Source organism: Bombina bombina, chromosome 7 (genome assembly GCF_027579735.1).
Source record: "Bombina bombina isolate aBomBom1 chromosome 7, aBomBom1.pri, whole genome shotgun sequence".
NCBI classification, from domain to species: domain Eukaryota; kingdom Metazoa; phylum Chordata; class Amphibia; order Anura; family Bombinatoridae; genus Bombina; species Bombina bombina.
The window spans coordinates 473,210,959-473,223,442 of record NC_069505.1 but is presented as its reverse complement, the minus strand read 5'-3'; the positions used below and the strand labels follow the sequence as shown (position 1 = coordinate 473,223,442).

Genomic DNA, 12,484 nt, shown 5'->3' with positions numbered 1-12,484 from the left:
AGAAATATTTTAATTAATAATATTAATTAGATTTATTTTAATAAGAATTTAGTTAGGGATGTTAGAGTTAGATAGGGTTATTATACTTAATATATATATATATAATATAATAACGATATTAACTATATTAACTCTAATATAATAAGGGTTAATATAGTTAATATAGCTGGCGGCGGTGTAGGGGGATTAGATTAGGGGTTAATTAATTTAAGATAGCTGGCGGCGGTATAGGGGGATTAAATTAGAGGTTATTAATTTTAATATAGCTGGCAGCGGGGTAGGAGCTCACATTAGGGGGTAGGTAATGTAGATAATGGCGGTGTAAGGGGCTCACATTAGGGGGTAGGTAATGTAGATGGCGGCGGTGTAAGGGGCTCACATTAGGGGGTAGGTAATGTAGATGGCGGCGGTGTAAGGGGCTCACATTAGGGGGTAGGTAATGTAGATGGCGGCGGTGTAAGGGGCTCACATTAGGGGGTAGGTAATGTAGATGGCGGCGGTGTAAGGGGCTCACATTAGGGGGTAGGTAATGTAGATGGCGGCGGTGTAAGGGGCTCACATTAGGGGGTAGGTAATGTAGATGGCGGCGGTGTAAGGGGCTCACATTAGGGGGCAGGTAATGTAGATGGCGACGGTGTAAGGAGATCACATTAGGGGGTAGGTAATGTAGATGGCGGCGGTGTAAGGAGATCACATTAGGGGGTAGGTAATGTAGATGGCGGCGGTGTAAGGAGATCACATTAGGGGGTAGGTAATGTAGATGGCGGCGGTGTAAGGAGATCACATTAGGGGGTAGGTAATGTAGATGGCGGCGGTGTAAGGGGCTCACATTAGGGGGTAGGTAATGTAGATGGCGGCGGTGTAAGGGGCTCACATTAGGGGGTAGGTAATGTAGATGGCGGCGGTGTAAGGGGATCACATTAGGGGGTAGGTAATGTAAATGGCGGCGGTGTAAGGGGCTCACATTAGGGGGCAGGTAATGTAGATGGCGACGGTGTAAGGAGATCACATTAGGGGGTAGGTAATGTAGATGGCGGCGGTGTAAGGAGATCACATTAGGGGGTAGGTAATGTAGATGGCGGCGGTGTAAGGAGATCACATTAGGGGGTAGGTAATGTAGATGGCGGCGGTGTAAGGGGCTCACATTAGGGGGTAGGTAATGTAGGTGGCGGCGGGGTAGGAGCTCACATTAGGGGGTAATATAGATAATGTAGGTGGCGGCGGGGTCCGGGAGTGGTGGTTTAGGGGTTAATAACTTTATTAGGTGGCGGTGGGGTCCGGGAGCGGAGGTTTAGGGGTTAATACATTTTTTATTGTTAGGATAGTGAGGGGAGATAGCGGATACAGGTTTAGACGTGTCGGGCTATGTTTGGGAGGCGTGTTAGACAGTATGGGTGATTTTATAACTTAGTCAGGTTTTGTAGGCGCCGGCAGTTTCTAAAGTGCCGTAAGTCACTGGCGACTCCAGAAATTTGTACTTACGCAGATTTCTGGACATCGCTGGTTTATCCGACTTACGGCACTTTAGCCTCTGGCGGCGCCGTATATGGGATAGCTCGAGTTGCGAGCTGAAACTACGGGCGGCAGGGGTTCCCTCGCTTGCGCCGCAAACTACGATCTATATCGGATCGCACCCTATAAGTATAAATATCTGTACTAGATGAATAAGATACATAACTGTTACTGTGTGATGTAACCTCTATAAGTATAAATATCTGTACTAGATTAATAAGATACATAACTGTTACTGATGTAACCTCTATAAGTATAAATATCTGTACTAGATGAATACAGTGATGTGCAGTCACTAGAGGCAGGTGATGCTTCACCTCTCATATGGGCAAAAATATATTTTTTTTTATTGGCTTTAAAAAAAAAATTGTAATTTTTTCCCCCCAGCATTTTTTTTTCTCACAGCTATATGTTGTGCAATGGATAGGCACAAGCAGGTCTGCCCACCATTACACAACATGCTGCGCCACCTACTGGATGCAAGTGGTTAAGATCATTGAATAGCCCATTAACTGCTTATTTGAGGCAGTCCTATTTGGGCTGAACCAATCCAGCGAGAGGCATTAGTAAGTGGAACATAGGGTTGGGTCTGGATGCTAAATCATATAAAACAAAACAAAAACGGAAAAAAACAACTTTCATATATTTTGTTGCTGTCCTGTGAAGCTGCTAGCTTTGCTAAAGTGAAAAAGAGAGTTCTGTTCTTCCCCTCTAAGTGCAGTGGAATGTGCCACTGTCACTTCCTGAATCCTTACAGAGCAGGAAGAGAGGCAGAGAGAGCTGTGTTTTAGCCACATCTTATTAAAGTAAGATTTTACTGAAAGGGATTCTGTTAGTGAAAATGATAATTTAATGAATGTGGTTTAGTGTTTTTTTACTCTTTTACAGCAGGGTCGTTTTTGTATTTTGTTTACTCAAACTTTACACCCACTAACTTAGCAGCTTTCCTCTGTACTTCACACTAAATTATAGACTCATTTTCTGAACTCTCTGTAGCTCTGCTGTTTTATTACTTAAAAATGCAGTGTTCCCCCCCCCCCCCTTGTGTGTGTGTGTCTCTCTATCTATCCATCTCTCTCCTTATGTGTTGTTCTCCCCCATGGTCTCTTTCTCTCTCTGTCTCTCTTCCTCCCTTCTGACTCTCATCCCTTATGTGTCTCTCTAACCCTCTGTGTGTGATTGTTTCTCTCTCTTTCTCTAACCCTCTGTGTGTGATTGTGTCTCTCTCTCTTTCTCTCTAACCCTCTGTGTGTGATTGTGTCTCTCTTTCTCTCTCTCTCTCTCTCTCTATCCCTCTGTGTGTGATTGTGTTTCTCTCTCTCTCTAACCCTCTGTGTGTGATTGTCTCTCTCTCTCTCTCTCTCTAACCCTCTGTGTATGATTGTCTCTCTCTATCTTTCTCTCTAACCCTCTGTGTGAGATTGTGTCTCTCTCTCTCTAACCCTCTGTGTATGATTGTGTCTCTCGCTATTTCTCTCTAACCCTCTGTGTGTGATTGTGTCTCTCTTTCTCTCTCTCTAACCCTCTGTGTGTGATTGTGTCTCTCTTTCTCTAACCCTCTGTATGTGATTGTGTCTCTCTTTCTCTCTAACCCTATGTGTGTGATTGTGTCTCTCACTCTCTCTTTATTTCTCTCTCTCTAGTCCTCTGTGTGTGATTGTGTCTCTCTCTCTCTCTCTCTCTCTCTCTAACCCTCTGTGTGTGATTGTGTCTCTCTTTCTCTAACCCTCTGTGTGTGATTGTGTATCTCTCTCTAACCCTCTGTGTGTGATTGTGTCTCTCTCTCTCTAACCCTCTGTGTGTGATTGTGTCTCTCTCTCTCTAACCCTCTGTGTCTCTCTCCCCCCGTCTCTCTCTCCCTTTCCCACCGAGTGCTTTTCTGTGTTTCTGTCTACCTTTTATTTATTTAATTAATGAATTGGTAGTGCCATCTGATGGTGTGGCTTTATTTAAAGGGGTGGGGTCAAGCGCCCCACCATCTTTTAATTTCACCAGCTGCCACTGGATCAAGACATTTTTTTGCAGCATTAAAGTAAAAAGTACAGTATGTTTTAAACATATTTTAATGGGCATGGATTTCTAGATCTCATAATCAAAGCAAGCATTGTGTTATCTGGCAAGAGTTTCTGTTACAATCCTTTTAGACTAAAATCAGATGTTTAAATAACTTTCCAATTTACATCTAATATCTAATTTTCTTCATTCTTTTGATATCCTTTGTTGAAAATCATATCTAAATATGCTCAGTAGCTGCTGATTGGTGGCTGCACATAGATACCTCATGTGATTGGCTCACCCATGTGCATTGCTATTTCTTCAACAAAGGATATCTAAAGAATGAAGGCGTATCCTAGCCACTGCCTCACCAGCCTCTGACGTCACTGGATGAATAAGATACAAACTGCTACTGCCTGATGTAACCTCTATAAGTATAAATATCTGTACTAGATGAATAAGATACATAACTGTTACTGATGTAACCTCTATATGTATAAATATCTGTACTAGATGAATAAGATACATAACTGTTACTGTCTGATGTAACCTCTATAAGTATAAATATCTGTACTAGATGAATAAGATACATAACTGCTACTGATGTAACCTCTATAAGTATAAATATCTGTACTAGATGAATAAGATACATAACTGTTACTGATGTAACCTCTATACTGTATGTATAAATATCTGTACTAGATGAATAAGATACATAACTGTTACTGTCTGATGTAACCTCTATAAGTATAAATATTAGTACTAGATGAATAAGATACATAACTGTTACTGATGTAACCTCTATAAGTATAAATATCTGTACTAGATGAATAAGATACATAACCGTTACTGTCTGATGTAACCTCTATAAGTATAAATATTAGTACTAGATGAATAAGATACATAACTGTTACTGATGTAACCTCTATAAGTATAAATATCTGTACTAGATGAATAAGATACATAACAGGGGGGGCGGAGCCAGCGCTCAAACGAGATGGCTGCACTTGTGTGAGCTCCGTTAATGAAAGAGAGATACTTTAATGATTCCTGATGCCTAAGTAAAGAAAAACACCCTGAAAAATCTCCACAGTGTGGGCAGGCACTCATGGAAGCAAAGACAGGTGACATCTGACCTTCGAATTAGCATTCCACCCGGCCTCATTTGCAGCGACGCCACTGAACAACAGGCGACGGCCGCCATCTCTAAATCAGAGACAACACAAGGGCGATTAAACCCTATGGCCTTATTGAATAAAGGTGATATAGTGGTGCCGGACCCCTCTGGAACAGAATACTAACAACTCGTGTAAGCCAACAGAGATGCCGTTCCGGAGCAGAGAAGACAGAGCATGGCCACGGAGATCGTGAGTAACCTCATACAAAAAAAAGGTAGAAGACACAGTGGGTATTGCGAAACTATTTCACGACTTTTATCACAGACTATATAACATTTACCCTGATAGATCATTTAATGCGCATAAAGAGGCATGTGATAAATATCTGCACAATATAGAGCTTCCCCACATTTCTGATGAGGAGGCGTCTGCATTAGAGGCACCTATATCAGTAGAAGAAGTTATGGCAGCTATAATAGATATTAAACCCACTAAGGCACCCGGTCCTGACGGCTTTACAGCCTTATATTACAAAACATTTAAAACTTTATTAAGCCCGCACCTAGCTGATCTGTTCTCACACATAGCCAATGAACACACATTCCCTGACACTATGCTTCAGGCACATATAACTGTACTTCCGAAACCCGGAAAACCAGCTTCTACGCCAGCAAATTTTAGGCCAATATCTTTACTAAATGTAGATCTAAAAATTTATGCAAAAATCTTAGCAGAAAGATTAAATAAGTTGTTGCCTGTATTACTGGATGGGGATCAAGTGGGTTTTGTCCAGAATAGGGAAGCGAGGGATAATATAAGTAAAGTCGTTACCCTTATAGATTATATCAAAACTACAAAGACCCCAGCTGTGTTACTGTCGACAGATGCTGAAAAAGCTTTCGATAGATTGGATTGGACCTTTTTACATACTACACTGACTAAATTCGGCCTTCCTTCCAAATTTATATCCCTAGTATTTGCTTTGTATTCTAACCCCACCGCCCGAATTAGAGTGAATGGCCATTTATCTGAAGAATTTGGAATTCGTAACGGATCGAGACAGGGCTGCCCACTGTTCCCCTTATTATGTGTTTTGGCACTAGAGCCACTCGCAATTAGTTTGCGAAACAACCCCAATATTAAAGGCATAGAGGTTTCGGGTAAGTCACACAAATTGGCTATGTTTGCTGATGACGTTCTGATGACACTATCAAGCCCTGCCGAATCCCTACATTATGTCCAAAAAGAACTTCAAGTATACGGTACAGTGTCAAATTTTCTAGTTAATCCCACTAAATCAGAACTCTACCCAATCAATATCTCACCTTCCACACTAGGGGAGATCAAGGCGCAGTGTCCTTTTAAAATCAATACTAAAGCCCTAAAATATCTTGGGGTATATCTAACCTCGGACAGCGAAAAGCTAAGGAGCTTAAACTATGGGAAATTATTAGAGGAGTTTCAATTTTTAACTTCCAAATGGATGCCTAAAAATAATATATCATGGCTAGGTAGGATAGCGGCAACAAAGATGACACTCCTGCCCAAGGCACTGTATATAATGCAAGCCCTCCCGATATCTGTGGTATCTACATATGTCCAGAGGCTACAGAGGGTATTAAATACTTACATATGGCAAGGGAAAAAACCCAGATTATCACAAGCAACTATATACACACCCAAAGTAGATGGGGGCCTGGGGGTTCCCAATTTGAATTGGTATAAGTTGGCTATATCCTTGTGTAGGGTAGTGGATTGGGTTGGACAGGGCAAACATGCTTTCAAAAAGGTAACAACTCTAGAATCACAATTACTAAAACTCGCACACATGGGGGGGTTATGCTGGACACCCTTACAACCAAGCACAATTCTGGAAGGCAAGCCCTATACCATTCTTAGTGAAACCTGGAATACCTTGAAAAGCCTTAGAAACAAGTTCCCCAGACTATCCACAACATACTCACCCCTCACTACATTGTCAGACAATAGAGAGATTGGCGCAAACTGGCCCCAGAATAATCTTATAGATGGGGAAGTGAATGAGTTTTATGATTTGATTCCTATTTGTGCATTGATGGAAGATGGGAAGATTAGTGATAGACAGAGGTTGATGGATAAGGGATTTTGTGGTTTCTCAAATTGGTTGAATTTACATCAGGTCAGACATTACATTTTAACACAGAGATAGGGGTAATTTTGTGCGAAATCTTACACCTTTTGAAGACTTATGTCTAAAAGGCAAAACAACAAAAAGGGGCATTATGTCTTCAATATACCAACTCCTTTTGTCGTTGGACCTACCAGATAAACCGAAATATATTAGGAAGTGGGAGGAAGATCTGGAGATACAGATTAGTACACAACAGTGGAAAAAATGGGCTAGATATACAGCAGGTTCCGCGCGCTCGGCGCATTACCTAGAGACGAACATGAAGATTTTAACAAGGTGGTATCTCACGCCACACAGACTAAAGTTTATGTTCCCTAAGGCAAGTAACAAGTGTTGGAGGGGATGCGGCCAGATTGGGACACTATCACACATATGGTGGGATTGCCCACGTCTCTACCCCTTTTGGAAGCATATTTTTGAAGCAGTTAAGATTACCACAGGTATGACTCTAGCTTTCGACTTCACAATTCCTTTGTTTAACGACTTCTCCAGTATCCCATGTAAGATAAGACGCTGCATTGCCCAGATTATGTTTAATGTAGCTAAGAAATTGATTCCTACTTTTTGGAAGTCAACTGAGGTTCCCAGTTTAGATAAATGGAGACAACAGGTAGATCATGCTATTGCAATGGAGAGATATTTCTACCTATCCCAGGGCAATTTAAATTTATATTATGACATAGTATTTCTATGGGAACAATACAAACATGGTAACACTGGATAAATGGGTAAATTATCAGATATCTGGAGGGAGGTGGATATGCTTTGTGTTACTTGAAAGGTGACCTTTTTGCTGAATGTGTTATGAGTAATAGAAGTGTTAGGTCTTTATTCTCTTCATTGTGGATACACCCTGGAGGAAAGATTTTTGTTTTTGGTTCATTCTTGTTTTTTGTTAATGTTGTTTTCTTATAAATAAGTTTCTCAAATTGTTATGTACATTATAATCTCTATTGATCAGACCCATATAGTCATGCAATGTCAATTCACAAATTTATGTGATTAAACAAGAAACTTCGGTGAGCTTCAGTAAGTAGTCTTTACTACACGCTAACACAGGCTGTGAGTACAATACGGTCACTTCTGTTTAAACGATAAAAGACACTTGTGAACAAATCAATGGACTCTCAGACTTACAAATCCACACTATACAGCTGGAATATATTGTTGTACTTTTATTTACATTGTTTGACAAAGATATCTTGTATATGGCTATAATATTGTAATGTATGTTCGATATTATTTTCAATAAAAATGAATATATAAAAAAAAAAGATACATAACTGTTACTGATGTAACCTCTATAAGTATAAATATCTGTACTAGATGAATAAGATACATAACTGTTACTGATGTAACCTCTATAAGTATAAATATCTGTACTAGGTGAATATGATAGATAACTGCGGTATACAGCATTAGCTGGGTCACTACATTATTTAAACCAGACATAAAATGTATTAGTGACAATAAAGATGGTCACGTTTAACCCCTTCACTACCGGGAATTTCAGAGAAAAACATCCAAAATACCAGAGAATTTTTAGCATTTTTGCGATCACTGCATTTAAACAAGAATAGAGCCTTGTTTTTTCTTTTTTATTTACCTATCAAAATTATATATATATATATATTTTTTAAGTAGACAACCCAAGGTATTGATCTAGGCCCATTTTAGTATATTTCATGCCACCGTTTCCCTGCCAAATGTAATCATATTAAATATATTGTCCCAAACTTTGGGTTTCTCATTGAAATTATTTACATTTCGCTTGTGCAGTCATAACACATATGGTTGTAAAAGCTTTTCAGGGGTCCCCTTTGTTCAGAAATAGCAGACTGCTAATTGCAGCTACGCACCACACTTCTATTATTCCCGGCAGTGAAGGGGTTAATAATTAGTTAGATGGTAAATGTAATGGTATTGTTACGTAGGTATTACCCTCCCACCTGACACCTCCCAGATCCTTCCCAAACAGCTCAAAACCCCTCCACCCAGACTCCTTACCACCATCTTAGGTACTGGCAGACATTCTGACAGTATGAAATTTTAGGGCTTTTTTTTTTTCTTTAATTAAATGGATATGAAACCCAATTTTTTTTCTTTCATGATTCAGATAGTGCATCAATTTTAAGCAATTTTCTAATTTACACCTATTATTAATTGTTCTTCATTCTCTTGCTATCTTTATTTAAAAAGCCAGAATGTATGCTTAGGAATGTAAACACCGGCTCTTTTTTTACCTCTGAGCATCTGTCACCTCTTGTTGCTAAGCAACTAATACACATAATCACTGCAGGAGGTTACCGTGGTGACGTTATGGTGTTTTCTCACCTCTCCCGTCAGCAGGTAGAGAATCTCCAGGATGTGATTCAGGATCCGCTCAGGCAGCTTCTTCTTCATCTTGTTCATGGTCAGTGATATTGTGCAACACTCATACCTGCGGCCGTGGCACATACATGTCAGAGATTACATATATGGGTATAATGGCTATACAAACACACACACACACACATTTAGACATACACACATACCTATATACAAACCCCACCCCTGAAATACGTATGTATACATATATAACATCACACAAATATGAACAAATACCCATATATACACATGTTGCTTATACCCCCCCCACAGATAAATATTGGTTATACCTACATATATACATATCACATTTTATATATATATATATATATATATATATATATATATATATATATATATATATACATACATATATATACATACATATATATACATACATATATACACATACATACACACACACACACACATATAAATATCTACACACACATATATGTACAAATACCAATATATATGCTAATACCTACACATACACATATATCTGTATATATATATATATATATATATATATATATATACACATACATACATACATATACACATACACACACACCTGTATATAAACCACGCACATACAGTATGTACAAATACCCATATATACACATTGCTTATACCTACACATATACATCACATACACACATATAAATATATTCACACACATATACACAGATCTGTATATAAAACACACATATATATACAAATACCCATATATACACCTTGCTTATACCTACACATATACAAATCACATACACATATATAGATATACACACAGATCTATATATAAACCACACATATCTGTACAAATACCCATATATACACATTGCTTATACCTACACATATACACATCACATACACACATATAAATATACACACACACACATCTGTATATAAACCAGACATATATGCACAAATACCCATATATACACATTGCTTATACCTACACATATACAAATCACATAAACATAGATATACACACAGATCTGTATATAAACCACACATATGTACAAATACCCATATATACACATTGCTTATACCTACACATATACAAATCACATACACATATATATATATATATATATATATATATATATATATATATATATATATATATATATATATATATATATATATATATATATATATATATATACATATACATACATACACACACAGATCTGTATATAAACCACACATATATGTACAAATACCCATATATACACATTTCTTATACAAATCACATACACATATATAGATATACACAGAGATCTGTATATAAACCACACATATATGTACAAATACCCATATATACACATTGCTTATACCTACACATATACACATCACATACACATATATAGATATACACACAGATCTGTATATAAACCACACATATATGTACAAATACCCATATATACACATTGCTTATACCTACACATATACACATCACATACACATATACATATATATACACACACACACATATACACAGACCTGTATATAAACCACACATATATGTACAAATACCCATATATACACATTGCTTATACCTACACATATACAAATCACATACACATATATAGATATACACACAGATCTGTATATAAACCACACATATATGTACAAATACCCATATATACACACATTGCTTATACTTATACCTACACATATACAAATCACATACACATATATAGATATACACACAGATCTGTATATAAACCACACATATATGTACAAATACCCATATATACACATTGCTTATACCTACACATATACAAATCACATACACATATATAGATATACACACACACACATATACACCGATCTGTATATAAAACACACACATATATACACATTGCTTATACCTACACATATACAAATCACATACACAAATATAGATATACACACAGATCTGTATATAAACCACACATATATGTACAAATACCCATATATACACATTGCTTATACCTACACATATACACATCACATACACATATACAAATCACATACACATATATAGATATACACACACACACATATACACAGATCTGTATATAAACCACACATATATGTAGAAATACCCATATATACACATTGCTTATACCTACACATATACACATCACATACACATATATAGATCTACACACAGATCTGTATATAAACCACACATATATGTACAAATACCCATATATACACATTGCTTATACCTACACATATACAAATCACATACACATATATAGATATACACACAGATCTGTATATAAACCACACACACACAAAATTGTAGATAAAGCAGTGTTTGACCAATTTGTTTAAAATCTAGGAGCCAGGAATTCAGAGACCTGGTAATTTGTTCCCCAACTAATGCAGGTACATGGATCCATTGTTTTAACAGAAATGCCACATCCCTGCATCTTGTGTTAAAAATATGCCCTTCACCTGCATTGGTTTTTTATACAGTTTAAAAGTATTTTGTCCTTAAAATCTTGATATTAAAGGGACAGGAAACACAATTTTTTTTATTTTATGATTCAGATAGATCTTGTGATTTTAAACAACGTTCCAATATACTTCTATTATCTCATTTGTTTTGTTCTCTTTGTATCCTTTGTTAATAAGGATACCTAGGTAGGCCCAGGAGTTTCTGATTGGTGGCTGCACATATAAGTCTCATATTATTGGCTCACCCAATGCGTTAAAGGGACATTAAACCCAAAATATTTATTTTGTGATTTAGCTAGAGAATACAATTTTAAACAACTTTCCAATTTACTTTTACAATTTATATGATATAATTTGTTTCATTCTCTTGGCATCCTTTGTTGAAGAAGCAGCAATGCACTAGTTGAAGCTTGTACTCGGTGAGCCAAAAACATGAGACATATATGTGTAGCCACCAGTCAGCATCTCCTGAGTTTACCTAGGTATCCTTTTCAACAAAAGATACCAAGAGAACAAACCAAATTAGATTATGTAAGTAAATTGGAAAGTTAAACTTATATGCCCAGCTAAGATTTGTTAAACCCAGCAGCTTCTGATAAAGATTAAAGGGACACTCAAGTTAAAATTAAACTTATGTATAAAAAAAATATAATTAATTAGCATCATTAATTGTGCAAGCATGACACCGCAGGAAGTAACATCACGGGATGTGGCATTTGGTCCAAAGTAAAAAAACGAGGGGAGAAAAGGAATAAAATATGGGTGGAAGAAAAAAAAAAAAAACCTTTAAAGGGACAGTCTACATCAGAATGTTTATTGTTTACAAAGATAAATAATCCCTTTATTACCCATTTCCCAGTTTTGC

At 37.2% G+C, this 12,484-nt stretch overlaps 1 protein-coding gene across 2 annotated transcripts in view; it reads right to left on the bottom strand.

Annotated features, from left to right (window-relative positions):
- LOC128666763 (oocyte zinc finger protein XlCOF7.1-like) overlaps positions 1–12,484 on the bottom strand; it is a 119,346-nt gene that overhangs the window by 83,807 nt on the left and 23,055 nt on the right. For both annotated transcript variants that reach the window (XM_053721543.1, XM_053721544.1), the window contains exon 2: positions 9,130–9,235. In XM_053721543.1, the coding sequence (XP_053577518.1) occupies positions 9,130–9,235 (106 nt within the window). The remainder of the gene's footprint in view (positions 1–9,129; positions 9,236–12,484) is intronic.